A 27,262-nucleotide genomic window follows, 5' to 3' on the forward strand; every position below is an offset into this window, starting at 1 on the left:
ATCAGCTGTAGGAGTTTTCTGATGGAATCTTTATGGTCTTTTATGTATGGAATCATGTCGTCTGCAAAGAAGGATACTTTGACTTCACTCCTTCCTATCTACTCATCTTTGTCTCCTTTATTTGTCTAGCTCAGAGTCCAAGCATTATATATACCGGGTGGGAAGGGAAAAAGTAGATGTCCTTATCTTGTTCCTGATTTTGGTGAAAATGTTTTGAGTTTTCCTGGTTAGCATAATACTGGTCATAGACCTTCAGTATATTACTTTTATTCAGATATGTCCCCTGCATTGCTAGATTCTCCAGGACTTTTATCATAAAGAGATGTTGGTATAACTGATGATTGGAAGTCCTCCAATGTAGCACATTTGTACAGTGGGACACCCTTCTGCCATAGAAGGAATGAAAGCCTACAGCTCACAGCAAAACAGATGGACCTGGATGACTCCATTAAAGGAAACACGTCACGTACAGCCTCCTCCTCACAGATAATCGTCCTCCTCTTGGTGGAGGCTGTCCTCCAAGCCTGGGCTCTTCCTAGAATTCAAAGTTACTCCAAAGGAACCCTTTCTCAAAAAAGTAAAAGACAGTGAAATAAAATTGGAGTTGATTGATGAACGTGCTTGACTTCACTGAGATGCACAGTAACCTTGATGGAGAATTAGAAGTTAAGTCAGTGGGGTTGGGGATTTAGCTCAGTGGTAAAGCACTTGCCTAGCAAGTGCAAGGCCCTGGGTTCGGTCCCCAGCTCCGAAAAAAAAGAAAAGAAAAAAAAAACAACAAAACAGAAGTTGAGTCAGTGACAGATGTATGGGTTGTTGTGGGTTTTTATTTTATTGTTGTTGCTGCTGCTGCTGCTTCCTTACAATTTGCTACAAATGTCGAGCTTACAATGGCTTCCTTTGTTATCTCACCGTTTCTGTGGAACTAGAGTATAGCTGGGTTCCCTGCTCCTTCACATGGTACAGATAAGGTGTATGTATCCCCTTAACCGAGAGTGGGCTCTGAGGTTTCAAAGGCCCACCCCATTCCCAGTTAGCTCTCTCTCTCTCTCTGCCTCCTACTTGTGGGTAAGGATGTAAGCTCTCAGTTACTGCTCCAGCACCCTGCCTGCCTGCTGCTCCTTGCCATGATGGCTATGGTCTCTGACCGTCTGGAATCATAAGCCACAAAGTAAACACTTGCTTTTATAAGTAAAGACAGACAGACAGACAGACAGACGGACGGATGTGGCTGATCAGGGTGAAGGTGTTGCTCTTCTGCCCGACTACTTGACTTCGGTCTCACAGGTCCAGCAGGGCTCATTGTCGGAGGGTGGGGGTGAGGTGACGCACTGTTAATTAAAGTGTTCAGCCTAGCTGACACCTGATAGTACCGCCATGTCCTAAGGCACACGGTGGCCCGCGTGTCCAACTTAAAGGGCAGAAATTAAAAGGTAGGCAACCTGAGCTCACAAGCCTGAGCCCCACTGAACTAACTGTACTGTTCCCCAGTCACACACCAGGCAGAACCCACATCTGCACATTCAGTCCCTGCAGAAACCTAACACCTCCTCCTCCCTCAGCCAGCGCCACCAGGAAATTAACACCCACCCAGGTACATGGGTGGAATTAAACCGAACAAAAAGACAGCTGTTCTTACCTCTCTTTTTTAATCACCGACACACGGCCCCAGGGATTACTAGCTTTGGGGTGATTTGGGGAGGATTACCCTTTCATTAGTGTCTGGGGTCAGTTCCAATACAATGTCATAGGAGCCTTTTTTTTTTAATATTAATTTATTTATTTTATGTGAGTACACCATAGCTGTCTTCAGACACACCAGAAGAGGGCATCAGATCCCATTACAGATGGTTGTGAGCCACCATGTGGTTGCTGGGAATTGAACTCAGGACCTCTGGAAGAGCAGTCAGTGCTCTTAACTGCTGAGCCATCTCTCCAGCCCCGTCATAGGAGCCTTTTAAGATAACCTCCCATACCAATAATGCATCCTTCCCATGTCTGAAAGGTTAGATTTTGCAAGCAGCCAGCAAACCAGCTCACTGATTCCTGAATGCCCATTAGTTTTCAACAGAAACATTACACAAAATTTTATTTCTGCACTGAGTTTCCAAGTGTCTATGAGAACATCACTCTAAACCTCCACATTAATCTCTAATATTGACAAGAAGGATTGGGAACTAGACAGATGGCTCAGTAGATGAGGGCACTTGCTCTTCCAGAGCTCAGTTCCCAGCACTCACTCAGACGCTCATAAACATCTGTAAATCCAAATCTGAGGGGATCTAGCGCCCTCTTCTGGCCTCTATGGACACTGCACACATGCGATGCATATTCGAACACTCAGGCAAAAGACTCTTCCGCATAAAACAAATCTTTAAAAGAAGGGACAAATTCAATTGATCATGTAGGTGAAAAAACTAAGAGAACTTTGACTCCCCTATGGTTGTTATCATAAATCTACCAGACCTTTGCAGAGCTAATGCAGAGAACACACACTAAGAAACAAGTGGAGGCTGGGCATGACGAGACTGGGGGAAAGCAAGCCACATGTTCTTTGAGAGGCCTCAAAAGATGCTTCAGTCTTCTATACAGAAAAGCAAACTGTCTGTAGGCTGCTTGTGCATTCAGACTCCTTTACAAATTCATACTTTCATTCATTCAGCAAATAGTTTGAGTGTCTTTTCTGTGTTAGGTAGAATACTAAAGAAATAAACGAATGGGGCCTTTTGGGTTTTTTGTGTTTTGCTTTGTTTAAGAGCAATCCGCCACTTGGACTACAGGAAATAATACAGCATGTTCTTCAGTCAAAAGGAAAACTATCTCCGATTATACATCAGAGGAATTGGAAGGAGTAGAGAACAATGAAAAGCGCATTCACTGAGAGACATCAGTCCTGAGTAGGTTTAAGTACACACTGAATGAAAATATGTTTATAGAAGTTGGGAAGAAGTAACAGAGTCAAAATAAAACGGAACCCGCCAAATGTCTGAGAAGAAAGGGACCCAGTGCCTGGATGTATTAAAGATGTACACAGTGCTGTCTGGGGTAATCACTGCCTGACGCCCCAATACTACACGGTTCTCATTGCTACTGGAGTGTGTGGGGGTTGAGGAAGCAAGCAGGCTTTCACTGCAGCACTCGGAAGGCAGAGGCAGGAGAGTTTCTGTTGAGTTCAAGGCCAGACTGGTCTGCAGAGCAAGTTCCAGGACAGCCGGGGCTACACAGTAAAATTCAAACTCTGTCTCAGAAAAACAAAAAAGAGGTGGAACTTAAGTTTTAAAATAACCAACCAATAAATGCAATAAAACAATGAAGGAGATACGAAGACAACGTAAACAGCTACTTAAACAAAAAGGCTGGCAGTACAGGTTAGGACGATTTTACTACTGCTTACTAACACAAACAGTCAAACTCTACACTGGTATTTTAATTTTTATTTTGCCTTAACCATGAATATGCTTTGCAAACAGAGAGGACTAAGGAGCAGACCAGGGAGTGGCAGCAGTACTAAGCGACTAGAGAAACTGCAATTATAAAAACACTTCACTAAAAACCCCAAAAGAAGCCAGGGGTGGTGGCCTGGGTCTCTAATCCCAGCACTCCAGAAGTGGGTCAGGAGTTAGAATGCTGAAGTATGTTCATTCTATTCCGACTTTGGGGGGCCTCTAATGATAAGATGTTTACCCTTGTCAAAGGTCCTTTCTGCGTTGGGTGAGAGGATCAAGCAGCCTCTGCCCATCAGTCTACTTATACGGCCATCTGTGTACATTGAAACCAATTCGCATCCTTAGAATGAAAGTAGCTTAGTCAGGTGTGTGATGGTTTTAATGTGTTCTGGAATTCAATCTGCAGAACGTTTATTGAGACATCTGCATGTATGTTCATAGGAAAATTATCTCCGACAGTCTGGAATCATAAGCCACAAATTAAACACTTGCTCTTATAAGTAAGGATAGACAGAGAGACAGACAGACAGACAGATGGACGGACAGATGGACGGACAGATGGATGTGGCTAATCAGGGTGAAGGTGTTGCTCTTCTGCCCGACTACTTGACTTCTGTCTCACGGGTCCAGCAGGGCTCATTGTCGGAGGGTGGGGGTGAGGTGACGCATTGTTAAAGTGTTCAGTCTAGCTGACATCTGATAGTACCACCATGTCCTAAGGCACACAGTGGCCCGTGTGCCACTTTTTTGATGTGTCCTCATCTAGCTTTGGTCGCAGGATGATGTCGTCTGTGTAGAGTGAGTTTAGGACAGTCCCTTCATACCACGGTTTGCAAAGTGTTGGACTTGGCCCTTCTTTAAGTATAGCAGATTTCACTGTGAGTCTATCTGGTCTGAGGGCTTTTCATTGTGGGTAGACTTCTCATTATTGCTTCAGTCTCATTGCCTGTTGTGAATTTTTTACAGTGTACTCTGGATTTTTAGTAGGTCATGTCTATCAGAATTTATCCATTTCTTCTAGATTTTCCAGGTTTGTTTTTTAGATGTTTTTAAAATAGTACTAAGTAAGTGATCATACTTTCGGGGAATCTGTTGCTATCTCTCCCTTTATAGCTCTAATTCTATTGATTTGCGCTCTCTCTCTCTCTCTCTCTCTCTCTCTCTCTCTCTCTCCTCCCTCCCTTTCCCTCTCTCTCTCTCTCTCTCTCTCTCTCTCTCTCTCTCTCTCTCTCTCCTGTGTGTTTGGCTAAGGGTTTGTCCACCCTATTTATTTTATCCAAACACCAACTCTTCTCTCGATTGGTTCTATAAGTTGTTTTTTCTCCATCTCATCACTCCATTACTTATTATTTCTTGCCATCTGCTGTTTTTTTGAGTTTGAGTTAACCTCTTGTCTATCAGAGCTCTTTCTGGATTTTTAATGTGAGCATATATATAGCTATAAACTTTCCTCTTAGTTAATTCTAACTTTAAACTATCCCCAAGATTCTGGCAAGTTGTGCTTTCATTTTCCTTTGATTCTAGGAATTTAACTTCCCTCCCTGATTTCTTCAACACTCTGGTCACTCAGAAAACTATTGCTTTCTCTACTGTGTAGTTTCTCTTACTATTGACTTGTAGTATTATTCTATGATATAAAGGAAATTATTTTTATTCTCTTACGTCTTATGATTTGCTCCATGTCCTAGAATGCGCTGCTTTAGGGCTGCTAGAACAATGTTTGGCATATTCTAGAGTACTGTTAAAACCCATTTAGCCTGTTTTAAGTCTGAGGTTTGACTTTTGGTTTGGATGGTCTAGCGATCTGGAGAACAGGGCATTGAAATCATTATCAGTGTGTTAATCTGATCTTTTATGTCCATCAATTACTCCCATGTAACTAGGAGCTCCAATATTGGAGGCACATGCACTTATAATTGTTATAACTTCTTGATCCCTTTTATTAATATGTAATGACCTCGTTTATCTCTTCTAATTGTGGTTTGTGTCTACTGCAGCTTCTTTTTGGCTTCTATTCCCTTTTACTTTCCATCCTTTAACCTGGAGCGGATGGGTATCCATCAGTGTAGTTCATTTCTTGGAGGCAACAAGGAGCTGGATGTAACTTTTGATCATGTTAATTGGTTAATGTTGATTGGAAGCTGGAGCCATTTACATTTGAAGTTACCAGGAAAGCTTTATTCATTTTTGTAATTTTATTACATGTTTCTCTGGTTGGATTGTTCTTTAGTCTCTATAGGCGTGTTTCCTAGTCTACTGTGTTGGACGTGACAGACTCCTTCATAGTACTTTTACCAGTTCCTCTCAAGGCATCTCTTTCCTGTGCTCTCATGGTTGAGGCTTTCTTCCTTCTCTGTGTACAGCATTTCTACAATTTGATTCTGCAGTGGATTGGTGTGATCAAGAACTGCCTTAGGCCGTGCTTGTCTCAAATACTATTTTTCTAGCATTTAAACAAAGTGTGATAGTTTCCTCTCCTTTGCTATGAAAAAATACCACGACCAAGAGCAATTAAATAAGTTTATTTTGGTTTATGGCGTAAAGGGGCTAGATGTCCATCATAGCTGGAAAAGCAGGGCAGGAGGGACAGGAAGCTGGTCGGACACAAAACTTTCCTTCACATACAGGAAACGGAGAGAACAGAAAGTGTGGCATGGTTATAAACTCTCAAAGTCTGCTCCAGTGACCTATTCCTCCATCAAGTTTCCACCTCCTACATCTAAGGACTGAAAAGTTCTGAAACCTCCCCAAACAAACTTACCCCAAAGTAAGTCTTCAAATACAGGAGCCTATGGGGACACTTCTCATTCAAGTGGCCTCAGCTGGCGAGAGCAATCTCATAGTTATCTTTCTAGGCTTGAAATGTGTTTTCCTGGCTTTTACAGTTGCTGACAAGGGATCTGCTGTTATTCTGTCTGTGCCTTTCTGGGTGGGTTGGTGTTTCCCCTACAGATTTTAGTACTTTTGTTTTGTCTTTATAACCTGGACTATTGTGAAGTCGTCCCCCTGTAAAGTTTGTTCTTTTTTAAATGTCTCATGTTTGGATGTCTTTCTCTATATCTGGAGACGTTCTGCTATAACTTCACGGAATAGAGCCTCTACGCTTTCAGTGTTTACCTAAGTTTCCTACATCCTATAGATTCTCGGGTTTGGCATCTTGATTTTACTGAGTTGTGGGACACTGTAATCATGTCTGTTTTTTTTTTGGTTTTTTTTTTCTTTCTCTTTATTGATGTTTAGATGAAGTATTTCCTCAATCTTGTGCTCCATCGCCAACACTCATTTTCTGCTTGTTCAATTTGCAGCATGTCCAGTTTTGTTTGGTTTTAGTTTGTGGAGATTTTCGTTTCTAATATTTTTGGTTGTGACCTTTGTTTTTCAGAATTTTAATGTCCTGACTCACTGCCCCGCACTGCTCTTCCCCATGCTTCTGATCCCTTCATCTACTCTGCTGACCTTTTTCTCGACTGCTCCCTTCTCTCCAGGACTCAGCCGTAACTTCTTGTCTTCTGAGTTCTTCTTTTTCATTAGCAACCTTATGACCCCTTCCTGGCATTTTACCTGTTTTAGCATCTTTGCGTTCAGTACATGAAATGTGTGATCTTTTGAAGAGCCACGCTGTCATGTGTGTTGGTTACTTCTAGCACTGACAGGACAGAATACCGGACAGGGAGTACCTTACTTATGGAATGGCGTATCTGACCGTAGGTCTGAGGGGTGGGCAATCATGGCAGTGGGAGCATAAAGTTGCTGGTCACGCTGTATGCAGTGTCAGAGAGGCACAAATGCTGGTGTCCTCAGATCAATGTTACGCTCTGAGAAAAAGACTACATAGCAACTGTGTGTGTATAGGGAAGGGGGCGGGTGTGTAAACACAGTGTATACACGCTTAGACATGTATAAACACAGTGTATACACGCTTAGACATCATCTTACAGCTGTTTGGTTCAGCGAGTCCCAGAGTAACAGACATGAGTAAGAGACAACACTAGTTCCGTTAAGGATCATGACGCTACCATTTATTGGAGAAAAGAAAAAGGAGAAGATAGCCATGTAAGGGAGAGGTAGCTCTCTCCAGCAACACTCTTTCTCTTTGAAAGGAGTCAAAAGAGAACATGAACCAGAGCCTCAAGACAGAAAAGGCAGTACTCAAGAATATATATTTTGAATATAAAAATTCAGTTATACAATCAGTAGCATTCAAAATCAACTACACCTACACAATTATAAAAATTGTTTGTGTTTTTTTTTAACAATGTGTTTTAAAAGCTCACTGTATTGGAACAGATACAGTGTTCTGAAGGCATATAAACCCACCACGGTCATTTGGATTTGGCTTTGCTGCTGGGAAGTGTGCCCAGGGGCCCAAGGCCTACACAAGGGTGCAGTGCCCTCACCGCTGGCCTCTGCACACCCTCGCTAGCAACTTCACAATCAGTTACAAAGGATGGAGTTCAGGGAGGTTCTGCTTGTTTTCTGTTTGTTTGTTTGTTTACCTTTCCTTATTCAAGCTAAGCAAACATGATGAAAAAGCCCAAAAAAACATTCTGAACATTTGACAGGGCCATGTGCATGGGCCCAAACACCAGACTTGATCTTTGATTCTTTTTTTCTCTCTTTAAGATAGGGTCTAATATACTCTAAACCCTCGTGCCTCTACCTCCCCTAGTTCCGGGATAACAGACACGTGCCACCATGGCCAATGTATGCATTTGCAGAGATTGGACCCCAGGCTCCACGCATGCTAGGCAAGCATTCTATTCGTTACTCTGAACACAGAGCATTTGTCACTATTTGTTATGATGCCGTGGGCTGACCTCTCATCCTCAACAGGATTTCTATGTACGGGGCCTCTTTTCTCTGGTTTCAGGTCAGCCAGTTTGCAGAGAAGCCTGCTGAACATACCCAAGTCTACCAGCCAGCTACCAGCTCCTGCTAGAAGGGATCTGAATGTCAACTTACATGATGACGGCTCTGCTACCAGTAATTTCAAGTGTCTCTCAGTCCCAGCAGGGCTGGAAATAGTCAAATGTGGAACAGCCCGTCCTGAGTGAACTGGGATTTAACAAACTCCACTGTGTTGCCCCTTTGCTAGCCTAAAAACACTAGACTCAAAGCAAAAACTGAGCTGGCAGGTACTTCAAGATCACCCCGAAGCAATCCTTCTAATAAAACTTCCTAAGCAATTTAGACGTCTAGGGGGCGGAGAGGGGGATGTATATTTGCAATGAATTTCAGCTAAACTTCATTCACTTTTAAAAGGATGTTATCTGTAAGCTATAGCACATATTAAACTTACAAAAAAATAACTTGAACATTAAAAATAAAACTGCCACAAAGTCTAGCACACATCTTTATACTGCTTTAAACACTGATTTTTTTTATTTAATTAACTAAAAATTAAATCTTCGGCTTGGCTATGAATGTAAAGGGTATACAACCAACTCTACTGTCCAGAGGAAGTGTAAAATCAGGATAGACAGAGGTGCACACAGGAAAGGAAAGCCACAGCCATGAGTGGACCTGGACTGGCCGATTCATTCCACCAAGTCTCCTCTCATACATGGCAAAACCTATCACTTACAGGGACACCAGCAACAAAAGCCAAACCAGCCCAGCTCTTCACATCTGTTTCAGATATCGTCTCACTGCTAGTTATTTATTCTAACTAAAGTATTAAAAAGGAACTTTATAGGGGATGCAGTTCATGATTTCATGTCTTATTCTCTCAGCCTGCAGTAACTATGTGGAAGGGAAGGCGGCAATTAAGACATGATCTACAACATCACTAACACCCAAGCGCTGAGATGATCTCCATGGTGAAAATGCCAAGCTGGAAATATATCTCACCCTTCCCCAAGACAAGATTTTTAGAGCGGCAGCCATACAGAGGAGCAGGATTGACAAAATCTCCCTTAGAGCTTGGTCTGTGAAAAGGCACAGTGAGAGAGACAGAACTCAGTGAGCAGGCACTCACCCCCACAGCGTCCCAACAATCAACCTGGAGTAGAGGGAGGGCCAGCCAAGAGGACCCAAAGCTAATTCCTGGAGGCGCAATGGTGCTCTCAGTGAAGCACTCCCCAGACTGCAGCCCAGGGAAGGCAACTTCAGGCCAGATGTCCCCCACAACTGGAAACACAGCCTGTCTGAGGACCGCATTGCTTCTACAGTGGTCACTCAACAGTTTGCATCGCTTGGCAACACAGGGATGCCCTGCCCACTGGGCAGTGAATGGGGGAGAATGAAGGGAAGGAAAAAGAAACCGACAACACCCACAGCCATAGTCAGAGGCTAACTCTTCACCTCAGCCTCACTCACTAAGCTGCTTTTAATCAAAGCTACTGGCTTGGTAGGAGACTCAGCAGACTTGAAGTGGCTTTCTTCCTTCCATAGTCCAATAAAAGCAGGGTTAGAAACCAAGAGATAAGGCAACTGAAGAAAAAAATCTGGGAGTTTGGAAGACAGTCATCCAAAAGATGCTTACATGTGTCCAGACTCAAGCTGTTGAGGCAAACTGACCACAAGCTGTGGGAATTAGGCCAAAGCCTTTTATCCAAGACTCGATCTCAACCTAGAGCCTCCTCAATGACGCCCCTGCTTGTGGGAGTTTCTGAGGCTGCTTTATGATGATGAAGGAAGTTATCTGTTGCCTGACAGTCACCGTGACCATTCAGTGAGACAATGTTTGGCAGTCTACAGTGATGGACACAGAATTAAATAAGTTAGACAAATTAAAGGGCAAGCACCCAGACAGCACCTTCGGCAGTCATCAGTTAGCTCATGGAGACTCAGCTTGCTGTGTGCACACCAAGCACTTGATGCGTTCCCCTTCACTGGCATCCTCCAGCGAGCCAGCAGCCTCTGTCAGCCTACAGCTCACATCTGGATCTGATTATTTTCTAAGCCCACATTCACACTGCCATGCTATCCAGCCTTGCTAACATCTTTAAAAGATACCTGAGCTCAAGCCCAGTCACCGACAAGGGCGTGGAGAGGTCAGCCTTTTAGGTGCATGACCACAAGGTAGTTGGAGCTTGTGACCGTACCCTCATGTCAGCTAGAAACCATGGGTACTCCTAAACACCCCAAGGGTCCTTCTCACCCCTGAGCCCTTCTGAGACCTGAACTGGTTCCCAAGGCTCCTGGGACATGAATGTGCCTCACATAGCTAGAAGGTAGCATATAATTTTGCTTCCTGACTGAAGACAGGTTAAAGACTTCTTGATGCCTTCAACAGCATGGCAAGAATCTAGAAAGATTGAGCTAACCTCTGCCCTAGTCCCGATCAGCCTGTCCACATTTCTCCATCTCAGGAGAAAAGAGAGCCATTAGCCACAGTTCAGCAACTGGCCACAACCGCAGAGACGAGAGTGCTCGCCTCCTCTGGTCTGGCAGTGATAAGACAGAGGTCAAAGTAGAACAGCCAGCCCTGAGCAAAGACCAAAGGGCAAACCTAGACTTCCAGGACCTCAAGCTGTCAAAACAAGTAAGTGCTGAGCAGCTACAAGGGACCATAGGATGGTGGCCATCCTACAGATGCAGAGGGAAGCTGCCCAAAAGCAAAACGAGGGAGCAGGGAGCACAAGTGACACAGATGCTGCATCAGAAAAGGTCCAAACTAGGAGGATGAAAACAAGAACAGGGTTACGAGAGGTGACGGAGGCTCTGAGCAGAGCCATGCCAGGATACACAGAGTCATAGCAGGAACTGAGTCAGGTCACAGCTGGAGCTCCAGGTGATGTGGAAACCAGCCTGAGCTCCAGCTCTGACTGCAGTGAGACAACTCGCATGGCCCTCGTGAGGAGCAGATGAGATCCCCAACACAAGAACGCTGTGTGTGGTTAGGCACTCGGCTGCAGCACCACCACCTACGGGCTGACCACCAGTGTCCTGTGCGGACCTGGTGCCAGTGCTGGACCCCTTAGGTTGCCTGCTTCTCACTGGCCCACGAGGGATCTGTCTTCCACGCACTTTCCTTAATCCCAACTCCAGCAAAGAATGGAAAGTAAACACTTATAAATGATGAAGGAAACCAAACCAAGCAAGGAACGTGAAGATTTTTCACTTTCTAATGGCTCTTGTCCAAAAGGAAAATTAGGTCACTCCTTCACTCTCAATTAACCAGTGTCCCAAGGTCACAAGACAGACATGGGAGGGTGAGGGCAAGAGAAAAGAATCCACATTGGACACCAGCCAGCCATGATTCAGAACAGCAAGAAGGTGCTGCCCAGGGAAAGGAACAATGTATCCAGGGCAGGCTCTCCGGGTCTTAGGACAGGCAGGATAACTTGCTCTCAGACACCAGGGAAGATGCTGTGTGAGGCTGGGCCAATGGTTTCTTGATAAGGGGCAAATCTTTAAAATTCTGTAGTTCCTGCTGCTCCACCAGAAGCCCTGCTAGACCTTCCTGCCGCCTGGGAACCAGAGGCTCCTGAGGTTTATGGACTGCTATTGGACAAAGACTGCTCTGGGAGAACTCAGTGGGACACCTCCCAGAGGAGAACAGTCACAAGAGTTGTCTACACAAGCCACAGAACCTCCATTGTGTTACAGACATTAAGGTTTAGGACTCATGACGGCTCCCACAGGCAACCCTCAAAAATGTCCGAACTGCAAGGAACACACTGCCACAAGTAGAAGGCACGTGTCTGTGCGACAGAGGCTTAGAGGGGATGTACAGAACTGTCCATCAGCTTCTGTCCACAGTGCTCCCTGCACGCTGGCAGCGTGTTACGTAAGACACACGGCAAAGCACTTCTTCACAGCGTCCCTAGGAGGGAAAGACACAGAGATGAATGGGACATGAACACTCATGACCTGTCTCGAGCATTTCCCAGGGTACCACGCTGCTGAAGGGAAAACAGTGAGGTCGGACCTACTCCATTGAACTTATGCCAACATTTCTTAGCAATTTCCTCCTTGGGCAAATTACTGGTCGTGCTGGAGTTTATAAATTCCTTATCTGTCAGCTGGGGTGTGGTCATATACCCTGCAGACTGCCCATGAGGGCTAGTACGTGGCAAAGAATAGGCATGTAGCAAATGTTACCATAGGGAGAGGAAGATAGAACAGAATATCAGAAAGGAAGGAAGTAGACTGCAGTGTTTTCATATCAGTCAATCAAAGAACACACTGACATCATTAAGGTTTAGTCACCGGGCCTGTCCTTCATGGCTAGCAAGCAGCAGAAGACTTTGAGGGAACATCTTCAGGTCGCTGGCACAAGAAGACGTGTGCAGGCACTGAGCATTACTAACAGGCTGCCTGGGACTCGGCAGACAGCTCACTGTCAGCGCAGACTCTTCTCTTCACTATACCTGGCAGTGTAAGGACACTGTCCTTGGTGTACAGCTGTGTGATCTGCTCTGTGGACACTGGGAAAACCTATTCTAAAAGCAACACTTAGAACTCACTTTGTGATTCCTCCCTACTAAAGGAAACATCTTTGGGGCTCAACAAAGCTCACTCGTTCAAAAAGAATCATATCATTTCCGTCCCTTGTACATGCCCATCCTGATCAATTCAGAAACCCTAAGGCTCCCTAACGTCAGTTTTGTGGACTACACTAGGCTCTGTGCTTAGAAAGGTCCACTCTGGTTAATACCTTGATGACTTATCTTAGCCCTGGCTGTCCTGGAACTTGCTCAGAAGGCCAGGGTAGCCTTGAGCTCCACCCACCTCTGCCTCCTGAGTGCTGGGACTAAAAGCATGCACCACCATGCCCAGCAAAAGCCCACATTTTCATTTTCACTGGGTCTAGGCAGCGTAGGCACCAAAATATGGTCAAACTTGCCAAACTGATAAATACTTCATTAGATGCTCAGATATAGACGACCTTGGTTTCTTACACATAGCAAGCTAACTTCTGGGATAGCCCTGCCATATTCTTCTCAGAATAAGTTCCTCCCTACCCCAAAGGCCATATTTCACAACAGTTATACTCCTGGGACCCAAGCACAAAAGTACTCCTCGTCAGCTTGTTAGCCTCTCTCCAAAACACCTTCAATCCCCGTCGGCAGGAGACCTGGAATGTACAAGACATAATGTCCTACCTCTTCCCCAGCCCCTGCACAATCTTTTATTTCCTCAACACAATTATGGAAAACATTTTTATTCAGTAGATGACCAAGAAGAATGAAATTAAGTGGCTTCATTAGAGTGGAATCAGAGGCAAAGGCCCTGTGGCTAACAGAAAAGCCCACCATCAAAAGTGGTTATTTAACAAACTCCCAAGCCTCTGGGTATGTGCTAGCCCCACACACTCCAGCTTTCAATGTCTCCTCTGAGTCTTGGTGGTCAAGAGTCACCAAGCCCACTAACCAGGAAGCACTGTTCCCCCACGGTCCTGACCTACCTTCTCTTTAGACTCTTCTGAAAATTTTAAGAAAACAGGCAAGCACTGGGGACCCCATAGCTCTTCCTTAGTTACACGAAACTGATCACCTTTCAAATCATCACCTCGAAGCTACAGATTATATGTGCACCCAAGTACTTTCCATTAGAGTCAAATGCCCCAAACACCAGGAACTCAGTCTGGTCAACACATCACTAGCTAAATCGTCATCACAGATGAGATCAGGAGAAGCGTGGCCCTTCCCATACTGATCTATAAAACAGACATGTGAACTGTGCCTATCTAGCTCAAAGAATTTTAGTAAAGATAGATAAAGAATATGCATTCTCTGCAACTCAACTAAATTCTCCAAACTAAACACCATTATCGGGAGCTGGAGAGACGGTCCAGTGCCTAAGAGTACTCGTTGTTCTTCCAGGGAACCCAGGTTCAATTCCCAGCCCCCCATGGCAGCTTATAGCCATTGTTAATTCCAGTTTCAGGGGCTTCAAACCCCTCTTCTAACCTCCACAGAAAATGCACACATATGGTAAATAGATATACACGCAGGCAAAATACACATTAAAAAAATAAGTAAACCTTTTAAAAAATTAAAAGCCCCAAGTAAACACATCAGGGTTTACAAATCAAAGAAACCCGATACCCGAATACATAGTCTTACCTTGCATACGGTATGTAGGAAAGGCTATACCTACAAAGGAAAACAAACCAAAGATCAAATGGGGGCAGTGGGAAAGCCCCCAGCAGAAAGCTCCTGAGGCTCTGTGAACACCCAGTGATCTATCCCACCATGTGCACTCACGTGAGTGCTCACACTTCCATGCCTGCTCTGTGGGAGCTATGTGGCAGAGGAAAGTAAGGACTCAAATCACTGCGACCCCTCTGACCTTAGCCTTGCCTGCGGCCCTGTTTAATCGCATGAGCCAGTAGTGACCACCTAACACAGGCAGACCCCAGGCGCCCATATGGCATCTGCAGAAATTAAAAATAAAATCCTCAACGGTTGTGTTCTGATGCTTTATAATAATAATTCTCAGGAGAATTTATCTTCAACCCAGTTGAGATCAGTCTTCTGTCCTGCTCCCACTAATTAAAAAAAAAAAGAAAGAAAGAAAGAAAGAAAGAGAGAAAGAAAGAAAGAAAAGAAAAGAAAAGAAAAAAGAAAAAAAAAAAGCACTTTGGCACAATGCTTGCAATGCTTCGAGAACCCAAGCCACACTGCCTGTAAGAAAAACCATGCAGGGGAGAGACGTCTGCCCTGTGCCAGCCAGGATGTAAGTTGGTCAGACTTAAGACAAGTGTAGCAATGATCAGTTCAAAGGCAATCACCATTTTCCTGAGCTCAGAGGAACGCTGACTCTCTTAGGACTGACTTGAGAAAGAGCCATGTATAGGTAAAAACCAATTTCTGTATCCAGAAGAAAGCCAGAGTATAAACACAGGCCATCAAGCCAGGCCCTTACTAATGTCTACTGGCAAAAGTGCCTCATATTAAAATCAGGCACCATTCTTCTGCGTACCTCCCACTTCCCAGGTACACGTGCTTATTTACCTGTGGACATGGTCAATTCTGAAAGGCAGTTTGACAGAGTATTTCTTCCCAAGTTCAAAGTTCCAAAAAAGAGGAGTGGACTGAGTCTACATTTTCAAGATTCCTTCCTACTAACGAGGTGAGCAGGAGAAGTCTATTTAGAATGCTCACAGGCCTCCCTTTCTCCCTGTCCTAGCAGACATTTCATCTCAAATAGAATAATCACATTGTACTAAAACTACTTTGCCAGATATCATTACTCACAAATTAAACTTTCAAAGCAGCCCAGATACCTCAGATTAGATACATGCCACCCCCTCACTCCTATCTCCCTTGGACGTTAATCCAGGTTTAAATAACCAAGTATCTACAGTTCCATTCATGGCTTTCAAACGCCATGTCTCTGGTCAGCCTTTAACTAGACTTGGCCTTTGAGTTACAATTTCCTAGTCTTCACCTGAAGTTCCCCGTCACTGGCCTCCAGTGGGAATGCTGCCACCACACCCACATGGGTTTCCACTGGCCAGCTCCTGTTCCCTTGGCTCAGCTGGCAATGCCCTCTGTGTTTTTCTACAGAACACACTCCGCCACAATCGCTGATTTTCTCACCAGCATCCTTCCCAGGTAGAGTCTGTTTGATATAAGCTCTTATAACACTTTCGTTGTCTGGGCACTTAACAGACGTGAGTACCTGAGTAATATTTGTACATCTCACAACTAAAAATGCTGCGGCCACAAACACAGCCTCTGGTGACCACTGGCCGCTAACGCCATCTGTTGGTTGGCTGCGTCCGCTGGCTGGCTTCTGACACCTGCCTTCTTCTAGTGCATTAGTGATAGCTCTTTAACTCGAGAGCTTCTGGGCGTTCCTAACCCACCCACCCACAACACACGGGTTCTCCCTCCTCTCCTTCCGTGAGTCAGAAGCAGGGCTGGGGACAAGGAAGAGACGCTGATGTCACTTACCACGTCAAGGCCAAAGACTGCAAAATACAGAAGATGAGCGCAAGTCCCTTATTCCACTAGAGAAAAATGGCACAGTTACTGGAACGTGTGTGGCAAGGGCTATAACCAAAAAGGTCACAGAACACTAAAGTTCACACTTACCAAAAAGGCAGAGCACAGAGTAAGTACAAAAAACAACTAGAAAGAGATGGGAAACATGAATTAATGAAATGCTGTTCAAAACGTTTAACCCATCCAAACAATCACGTCTGGAAAAGCAGTCCAACTCAACAATAAAGATGTATGCAGTTGAAGGAAGGAAAGCTGAGCGTCTACATTTAAGCGTTCCCTAAATGTCTGCAAAGAATCTGGACGAGCTGTTCAAGATACAAGTTAGCTGGCCACCTCTGCAGCTTAACGCTTGTCAGTTCTGGCCTCAGAGAAAAGGTGTCTGACAACAAAGGTCAACTTGAGATGTCAGCCTCACAGCCAAGAAGCCTGTTATCAGGTTACCTGTCACCTGACACTGCTCTATGTCCTTTCCACAACACACTGGTTAGGCTACCTACATCTGAAAGCTGGAAAAAAGAAATAGGTGTTCCAGCCACCTACTGTGCCTTTCCACTCACTTACCTATAATTCCTTACTCAATGTGCCCAAGCCTTCTCTGCCCATCACATAAAGACCATAAATAAATGGCAAATATAGCCATGGCCTTGGAGGACACTCTTCTGTGAGTGAATGAGAGATGCATAAAAAGTAAAATTAAAAGTATGCTGATCAAGTTCAAATCCCACAATCTAGGAATCTAGGAATCTAGGGAATGGGATCCAGAAAGATTTTGACAGTTATATGGATAACTGGGTCAAAAAGAGAGAGAAAGATGTAATCTGTGTTGCTGAGATAAAAATAAAACCTTCCAGCCATCCATGGCAGTACAAGCCTGGGATCTTAGCACTCTGCAAAGTGAGGCAGGGAACAGTAAATTCAAGGCCAATCCAAACAACCTGTTTAAACCAGAAAAAGGAAGGGCAGGGTCTCCTCCACAAAGCCTCTAGAAAGCAGTCTGTCCTTACCAGCACCAGGATTGTGGCGATGAGACGGGTAGGCTCAAACATACGCTTCAGCTGCTTCAATGGCCCCATGAGGAACATGGTACTACAAGGCAAACACACAAGCCATTAGGGGCAGAACAGAGCCACAGCAGCCACCTCCCCAGGAGCTCCTGCGGCAACAACAGGAATAGTATTAGTATGAACAGCTCTTGCCAGGCCCTGGACTTCCGGGCCTTTTGTGCACGGCCCTCAATTAATCCATCAAGGACCTATGAAGTAGAGACAATTAGTACACTCATTGTACAGAGGAAGAAAAAGCCCAGGCGGTTACAGAACCAAGGTCACCCAACCAATGCTAAGAGCAGGGCATAAGTGCAGAGTCTACCTCAGAACAACTCTCTCCACACTGCACACCGTCCTCTCTGAAAGGTGTGACTGCCTCCTTGACTACCTACCATAGAGGCGAACCAAGACTCAGACTTAAAAAACAAACAAATGAACAAAAACATGCCTTACAGGTTCAGACTGGTGCACTGAAAAGTAGAACACGTCTCCCCTATCATACCCCCAGGAGTTTTAATCAGAAGAGTAACATCTACTACGGTTGCTGGTGTGCCCCGCAACGAGTCTGAGCTGGTGTTACTGTACCTATCTGAGCTCACACAGCAAGACAAAGAGCTGGGGCTCAGCCCACATCTACTCTGGAGGCTCCTTAGTGTGGTTCTGTAGGAAGGGAATGTGTGAAGGGAATGTGAGAGCTTGCTAATGGAAGAGAGAGGTCACAAGGGAAGCAGACACACACCTAACACACCAAGTGCAGGCACCAGGCTTCAGTCACACTTCCTGGATCCCAAAGAAGTGCACAAGTGGCAAACAGTGGGAGCTCCCTATAGGTGACACTCAATACTTAAGTGACAGCAGATGACATTAAACATTCAAAAAAGGCAGTTTGTTGTTGTTTACAATATGTCTGCCTCTCTTTGAAGTAAGCTATTTTCTAAGCTTAAGTGTCCACGCTCAGAAATTTCTTTACCTAACAGAATAAGGAGCAGACACAAGGCACACATGTATAAATTGATTCTGTGTAAGGTCCAAAATCCCTCATAACACAAAAAAATAACACCCCTTCAGTGTTTCCCTCCGCCCTGCTAGAGTCTGTCCCATTAAGGAAGGCTCTTTTGGAGTAAGCAGCATACATGTACACTTAGGCTCACTCTAGACTATACATTGAACCCACAGTATAGGCCCAAAGCAAACCCACAAAAGCTAGTATCTGAGAAAGCTTCAAGGGCAACATCCCCGAGGGCCAGCATGTTACTGACAACTCCAGGATGGAGAAGATAAGACCAGCTGGGTATGGTGGCACACAAATGGGCAGATCTCTGTGAAGTTCAGACCATTCTAGTCTATGTGGTGAGTTCCAGGACAGACAGGGCTATGTAGAGACCTGTCTCAATCAATCAACCAATCAATCAACCAATCAATAAGCAAGCAAGTCAGCCAGCCATCCCAGATCATATGTTCCACCACCCACCTAATTCTGCCAAGGAGGTACAGTGCTAGGGTTTGGGTGCAACTGGGGACAGTGAGGCATGCATGCAGGCAGTCCTTGACAAGTATTTTATACAGGGTTAACAGATCATTGCAACCTGTGCTGTCATTTAAGTACAGACGGGACAGAAGGAGCCCAGAGGAGGGAGGAATGATCAGTTCCAGGAAGGAGGCGGTAATCAGCAAAGCTTCACAAATACACACACACACACACACACACACACACACACACACACACACACACACACACACACGGGAGGTGAGATTACAGCCAGGATCTGACAAATAAGCAAGTTATCTGCCATACTGGGGAGAGAGATGGGCAGGACGGCAGACAGAGCATGGCCTGAGAAGCAGGAGACATTCCAGGAGCACCATTTGGATTCCATCTGCAGAGAAGGGGCAGAGAATCACATGGAGGGCCATAAACAAAGGCCCCTGAGCTCAGAGGTGAAGGGTCTAGAGAGAGGCAAGAAGAGGGGAGGGGACCCCAACAGAGTAGGATGGAGTAGCTGCTAAGGAGGTGGACAGAGCTAAGAGCAGTCCAGGTACCGCCTTCCTTAGGAAACTGCCCCTGCCCCTGATGGTCAGCCCTCTCAGAGCTTCTCTCCCATGATCTGCTCTCACTGGTTCATGTCTCTCGGCCTGGCTGGTGAGTCTGTTCCACTGTGCCTACCTTTTGTAGTCTCTGAATCCAGATCATACTGCTTACCCAGTCGGCCCCAAATCAAGCAGTCAGGGCCAAACAACCACAAGGACAAGGAAAAAAGCCAGGTAAGAAAAGACAGCAGCTGCTGAATAATTATGGCTGAGTAATTATGACACGTGGGAAAACTTGGACTCCTCCACCCCCTTTCCCATAGGACTCTGAAGTTATTTATAAAAACATGGGGGGTGGAAAGGAGGAAAGGGGAAGGAAAGATGGCCCAGCCGTTCCTGAAGTACATTCCGATAGGGGCAGGACAGCATTTCCATCAGAGGCAGGACTGGCACTGTCTGCCCAGGTACAATTGACGTATCAGAGTGAACGAGGTCAATCCAGTCTGTGTGCCCCTGAAGTAGGCTGAATGGGTGACCTCCTCAGGAAAGCACCTATCATGTGCCTTGCCACAGGAGCCCAGTTCTCAAGCCCAGGCTGGTCTGGCACCACATGGCGACCAGCTGCTGGACTCACAGCCACTCGCCTGAGGATCCCTTTTAGAAGCAGCAGCTGCATCTCAGTCTCTGAGGGCAGTGAGAGCAACACAGGGAGGGCTGGCCACATCATGTACCTGGGAGAAATTACTCAATGCTTTGAGCCACAGTTCCCTCAGCTAAAGTACCGGTGACACAACTTCTGCTTTCTCCCAGGGTCACACAGATAAACTACGACATAAGATTTTTTTTTTATATGAATGTGTGTGACACATACCAAGTAGCTATCTTCCTTCTTCTGAATCCTTAAAAACATGGAAAATCCTTCTCCCTTCCTCCCTCAGATACGATGGCTATTTTATCTTCTATTAAATAGCGAGGTTGAAGAAAAGAGACAAGAAAAAGATTACCTCCCAATTGATGTGATGTTACCCAGGGTGTAAAACACTGCAAAGAGTCCCTTCCTGGACACCCACAGCAGAAGAGTACCCTAGAAGGGGAGCAGAGGACATGTGCACGTGAGCACAGCGATCCCTCCCACCAGCCACACGGCTGCCCTCCCTACCTCCTATCTCCCTCCCCCTTATCCACTCAATTTAATGAAGTGTCAAAGAGAAAAGTAACTGGGCAAAGGGGTAGGTCACGGCAGGGAACTAGGCAAAGTTCCTAGTGGATGGAAGGAAATCTTACCAGCAGTGAGCACAGGATCCCTAGAGCAAAGCACACGATGAAGCCTTTTATCCTGGTGCTCCAGCTGAGTGATGACGACTCCACAACCTGCGGTTCCAAAACGACAATTATATACATGCGTGCACTCTTACTGAAAACAAACTAACAAACACAATTAACTTAGAAATAGTCTTAAAGGCCGATAGAAGTGCTTCGAGCTGGTGAGACAGCTCAGCAGGTAGAGGGGCTTGGAGTGCAAGCCTGTCCACCAGAGTTCCCTCCCTGGAAACCACATAAAGGTACAAGAAGATGAGCCCTGCAGGTTGGCCCCAGGCCTCCACTGAGTGCTGCTCATGTGTGTGCATGTGTGTGCGCACACACACGCACACACACGACAAAAACATTAAGGAAGGAAGAAAAGAAAGAAGGGGGAGGGAGAAAGGAGGAGGGAAGAAAGGAAGGAGGAAGGGACTGTAGACCCCCACACACTCACAGCTACACAAAGCCTTCACGCACAGCTCTTAGAGCTATGAACTCCTGTCAGACCCAACTCTTCCCTCCAGCAGCTTACAGAAGTTTACTGCGCCTCGGGTGGGGCATCCCCAGGGCAGAGACTTCCTGCTTCAAGCACAAGCAAGGAGGACCTTAGCATGGCTTACTTCAGTCCAGGCAGGACAAGCCTACAACTAACTAGAAGGGCGTGGCCTGCCGGGCAAGGCCTGGGTCATGGGAGAAGATGAGGGTGAGGGCTGGACACTGGTCATATTGTTCTCTTATCCCTCTTACCACCCCTTGAAGTCACTTCCACATTTCTGGGACCTCGGAGGATGAAGGCCCCCTCATACTTACCAGGATGCACCCTTGTTACTTAGTCTTACTTACGTTGTGCTAGCAGCAGTCAAGTCACCACACTCAAGCACAACCAGTCCCTACCGTGACCAACTCACGACCCATTCCTCTTGATTCTCCACCATTCTCGGCCTGACTAGTGTTTGTCCCAGGTGGAGTTCAAGGGAAGCCAAACTTTCATGGAGAACTCTACTAAAATAGAAAAGTTGAGAGCAGATCTCAATGGCCCTGTCCCATATCGAAGATGACAATGTCAAAGTCTCCATGCAGAGGCGTTCCCTAGGCTGTCCATAAATCACAGGAGGGTTCACTGCCCATCGGTGGACACAGGAAGGTGCCACTGAGAGATCAAATCAAATCAGCAGGAGAGCCAGGTGGGCGCTGACACACCCAAGCCCCCCTTACGTAGGCAGCACAGCCTCACAAAGAGGGTAAAACCACCTACTACACTGCCACCAACTGATGGAGAAAGGCGGGAGAGGAGGCCACTCCCTCAGCCCTGACTGTCCCTGGCTCAATGACCTATTTCCAACTTGTCAAACCAGAAGCTGGAAGATGACAAAGAGGCTCCCCAGGTGTGACAGGCACTGTGCAGAAAAGGCTTACTCTCCACCCAGGAGAAGGGCATTAAGTCATCAAAATGAAGCTCTTCTCCCCAGTTTATATAGTCACAGGTTGACACTGCAATGCCGCGCGCACACACACACACACTGAGAGAATTATAATTATATCATGTGCCCTTCCCTTTCCTCCCTTCGAACTTTTTCACATATCTACCACTGGCTTGCTTCCTTTCAGATTCATGGCCTCTTTCTTTTGTCTTTGTTATTGTTCTTTTGTTGCTGTTGGTGGTGGTGGTGGTGGTGGTGGTAGTGGTGATGGTGGCCGTGGTGTGTGTGCGCACATGCATGGGTGTTACTAAGTACATAAATACCACCTGCTCAGCCTCCATGGTGTTACTTGTACATTTTCAGCTGACCACTTGGTGTTAGACGACCAGTTGGCATGCTCCCTGTGGAAGATGTTTCACTGGCTCCTAGCATTCCACAGTTGCCTGTGGTTGTGTGGGGTTGAGGCCTCTTGAGTTCCCCCTTCCACTTTAGCATGTCTATTGACGTTTCCCTTGTTCAGGCCTTGTTAGTGAGACCTCAAGGGTGTAACTTCTGACATTTCTGGAAGACATAATCTTACAGCAACTTGCCTGTTCCCCTGGCTCTTAAAGTTTTTCTGCCCCTTCTTCCATTGTGACCCCTGAACCTTAGGTGCTAGAGTTCTGCTGTAGAACCATCAACTGGGACTGGGCTCCACAACTCTGTACTTTGGTTGGTTGTGGCTTTTTGTAATGGTCTCTGTTGCAAAGAGAGGTTTGATGAAAGTGTAGTCATGCCACTCATTCCATATACTTAATTTCTATAGTCCATAATATATATATTTTAAAAGGAGGGCATGTACCACCATGTTAGGACCTGTGTTTCTAAGCAGAGGCTACATGTCCACCTAGCAGAGTCTGTTTTAACACCCCGGCTCTAGAGTAGCTGTGGGATGCTGCCGCCAGCCTTGACAGGGCCCTAGACAATCAAGTTAGGCCTTCTGACTAACCCGTGTAATTAATTTCCCACCAAGAGCAGAAGGAAATGAACAGCTCCTGCTCCTCCCAATTGTGCATGGTGGAAACAGCCAGGCCATCTGAAGGAAAAGAGGAGTTTCAGAGCAGTGAATTAACGGCCTGAGCATCTCCAGCATCAACACCCACACTAGAAAGTTCAACCTTTTTCTGTTTAGGACGATAAACTGCGAAGTATCCAAGTTGAACTAGCCTTGGCATTTGTAACATTCCAGAATTTAAGCAAGACATGAAGATTCAAGCCTTTAAAGGCATTAAAATCGCCGACAAGAGTCATCCTTGTTATCACAGTGATAAGTATCCCCACCTTTCATGTGGGAGACCAGAGTTCCATTCCCAACTGACTGGGAGACCAGCAGTGGCCCTTTAGACGGACAGTGGAGGTGGTGACAGCAAACAATCCCTTCAGGAGGCAGAGGCAGATGGATTGCTCAGTTCCAGGCCAGCCTGATCTACAGAGTAAGTTCCAGAAAAGCCAGGGCTACACAGAGAAACCCTGTCTGGAAAAATAAAATAAAATAAAATAAAATAAAATAAAATAAAATAAAATAAAATCACTGGCAAGAGAAAGCATTTCTGCCAAAAAGTGTGGTTCTGCTTTCTACCATGGGACTGGAGTAATACTTAGGTTCAACAAATGTCTGGAGACGAGCCGTCTGCATGCTCATCCAAATGCTACCTTGTCTGATAGTGGGGATAGGGACATAGGGCAGGGAACAGGACAATTCGCCACCACGTCTCCCACCATATGTGTCCTGTCAGGGAAAAAGGAGAGACCTTTTGTTCCACTTCCTCTAAGCAGACTCCGTGAAAGGAAAGAACTTTCTGCCAATTTTTGAAAGTGAATTCAGTTGATGGAAAAATCTCCCTCTAGGCTGTTGTTTCTGGAAACCCTGCCAGAACGGAGCTTTTTGCAAAGCTCAAAACGGCTAGAGCGGTACCTAGATAGAATGTGTAGGGGGTGTGCTCCCAAGCTGTCTGACTGGCTGTCACGCACAAAGGTGCCTTTGACTCCAGGATGGAGAAGAAGAGAGGCTGCTGCCAAGAGCTCTAGCTAAGGGCGGTCCAGGGAGCTGAGCCTGGCAACCGGTAAGAAAGGAATGCTGTTTTACGCCTGTGAGGTATGATTAGGCATCCTTCAGGCCTTCCTTGTCCCGAGAACCCCGCCCAGAAAACAGAAAGCCTGTTCTTTCAGAAAGGACTCCACTGAAACCAGGACTTAAGTGTGATTATGACGGCGGGTGTTAATTCAAAGACTCATGTCATAAGGCTGTTTGTGTGTGTGGGTCCTGCCACTTTACAGCTACCTAGGAGGGACAGGAGACAGAAGTTTTCATACTTTTCTTTTTTCTTTTTTCTTTTTTTTTTTTTTTCGGAGCTGGGGACCGAACCCAGGGCCTTGTGCTTGCTAGGCAAGCGCTCTACCACTGAGCTAAATCCCCAGCCCCAAAATGTGTAGCCCAGGCTGGCCTCGAACTCGTGATCCTCCTGCCTCTGCCTCCTTCAGCAAATCCTACCGGCGTGCGCCACCACAACCGGCCATACTTTTCTATTGGCATTAAAATAAATTAGAAAAAATTTTTTAACTTTTCTGATAACCTCTTACAGGTTACAGAACTGAAGAGCCTTGAAAGCAACCCCATCCAGCTAACCACACAAACAGGAATTTAACCACAGAATCCTTCAGTTTTTCCAGGCTCAAAACCATGGGAACCCTATTGGCTACAGAACATTTCCTGGGGCTCAAGACCTGGAAATGGCCACAGGATGACACAATCAACAGGAATCTTACTAGGAAAGAGGAAACTGAGAATATTTCCAAACGAGTGAAGCCACAATCTTTTAAAAATAGGTGTAACATATGCCTGAGTTTAAGTGGAGATCAAAGCCCTTCACTGTATCCAACACAGGCATTCACCATTTAGGAAAAAGGGGGTGAATGGGGAGGGACCACTAGGCGATTTGTTTTCAAATGGGGCTACACTATTCACTCCTGAAAGCCAGCCCACTGCTACAGGTGAACACCACCTCACAGGCAACACTGCACCCTCCACCAGTCTCCCCTAAGACTACCACAGTGTGTAACTTCTACAGAGCTTATCTTTACGTGATAAGAGGGTCAACTAAAGTCTTGGAACATTCTTTGGCTTCATTTCATATGAAAGTTCACGAGAAGCCAGAATTTAAAAAAAAAAAAATTAAAACATGAAAATCACTGATTTGAATTTTTTTTTTTTTTTGGTTCTTTTTTTTTTTTTTTTTTTTCGGAGCTGGGGACCGAACCCAGGGCCTTGCGCTTCCTAGGTAAGCGCTCTACCACTGAGCTAAATCCCCAGCCCACTGATTTGAATTTTAATGATCATGCAGAGGTTGGGAAGTTGCAGCTCCAGAGCCTAACTGCAACTAATCTTGTGCTATGGTTAGCCCCACCCCCCAACCCCACCCCCAACTCTCAACCCCCCTCCTCCCCCCACCCCCACCTCCACCCCCCCGCAGTCATTTCTTGCCTACCTGTGTTGATGTAACAGTGACTAACCTACCTGTAACTACTAGGGAGAAAAAACCTTGGAATTTATTAACTTAATAAGGTTTTAGAATGCCATCAACCAGCCTCTCCGAGCTACAGCTGAGATTCCTCCACGCTGCCTTAACTGCCTGTTTATGCTTCCACTGATGCGTCTGAAAAGAACCTTAAGTTATTACTTTGTTCTATTACTCTCAGAACTTATCAAATTGTTATCATGTTGGAACACTGAATTTGCAGTAACCTGAATCTGTCCTGGGGCCATGGTGACTCCTATTTTGCTTCAAATTAATTTCTTATTCCCTTTGAGGTGTAGTTGTGTTTTTGCAAACACAAAAACAAAATCAACATAGAAGTGAGTGAAAGCAGAAATGTTGGGAAAATCACAAAAAAACAAGTAAGCATTAAAGAGGAACTCCAATTTCCAAGGGGAAAGGGTTATAGCATCTTGTTCAACAACCTTCTTTCTCAGAAGGGGAAACGGGGACTAAAGGTACATTAAGTAAAACGCAATTCTGTCTTCAAGGAAGGAAATGTAAACCAACTTCCAAAGCACCTAAAATATGACTTTCTGAGTCGCTCTGGAGCACGGGGCCTTAGTGGGCAAGTTTCAGAGCCATCAAAGCTCTACTAATAAAACAAACACACTGGCGATCTCCGGTCTCGCTGGGAATCTATAGTCTAGGAAGTAACCTTGGAGACTCAAAGACCAAGTAGGTCCCTGTTGTCAGGCGTTCAGAGTTTTACAAATTACAAAGCAGTATGCATAAGGTCTGTATCTCACACCCCACAACCTAAACCAGTCCGCGATCCGACCGCGGATCCTTCCACCAAGGCCGCCGGCCTCGCCCAACTCCTAAGGGCTTTCCCTGGCCAGTCGGGGGGGCGGGGGGGGGGGGGAGTCCGGAGGCCCCGGGGCCCACACTCCCACTCCACAGACTTCTGAGGTCTTCAGAGCCCCAAGCCCTTCGGAGGGAATGTTGGGGAGGGTTCGGGAGCCACGCCTTCCACAAAGAGCCCCGCGCTGCCACCTGTGGCTGTGTCCCAGCAGAGCTCGGCGCCGCGGGCGGGAGGAGAGCAGGACAGCTTTCCAAGAAATGCCAACTTCCCCGGCTGCACTCACCTCGGACAGACCGCTGCGGTCCTCGGTGTCCTGGCCGCTCAGCACCTTCTTCAGCTTGTCCATGTCAAGGCTCGGACCGCCGCCTTCGGCGTTCGCTCTGCCGACCACTCTTCCGGGTGACCAGCCACCGCCCCTCCGCCCCTCCGCCCGCCGCCAACCACGACACGCCCCGCCCAGACACCTGCCCACCTGCCCGCCCGGCATGCCCCGCGCCAGCCACGCCCCCTGGGTGAGATCCTAGGGGTCACCTGGGGCGGGGCCGGAGAGTTGGGGTGAGGTCAGACCGGCGATACCTAACTCCAAAGCTGGCTGCGCTCCCGGCCTCCATGGATTCTTTCCAGCGCCCAGCACCACATTGTGCCAGGGCCTGGAAGAAAGCAGGCCTTTTGCAGACTTATCCATGGATGCTGAAGTTAATCCGCCGGTGGTTGAGTGTACACCGCAGATCTATTAATTA

General features: G+C 46.2%; 1 protein-coding gene across 1 annotated transcript; it reads right to left on the minus strand.

The window, feature by feature from the left end:
* Positions 1-7,587: 7,587 nt before the first annotated feature.
* Positions 7,588-26,879, minus strand: Sft2d2 (SFT2 domain containing 2). Its single transcript, NM_001034011.1, is given in 8 exon segments — positions 7,588-12,216; positions 14,462-14,491; positions 16,298-16,353; positions 16,439-16,474; positions 17,353-17,434; positions 20,427-20,506; positions 20,707-20,793; positions 26,806-26,879. Coding segments are annotated over 8 exon segments (474 nt in total). The 5' UTR covers positions 26,869-26,879; the 3' UTR covers positions 7,588-12,176.
* Between the last annotated feature and the right edge of the window lie 383 nt (positions 26,880-27,262).

This window comes from Rattus norvegicus, chromosome 13, assembly GCF_021556685.1.
Source record: "Rattus norvegicus strain SHRSP/BbbUtx chromosome 13, alternate assembly SHRSP_T2T, whole genome shotgun sequence".
NCBI lineage: Eukaryota > Metazoa > Chordata > Mammalia > Rodentia > Muridae > Rattus > Rattus norvegicus.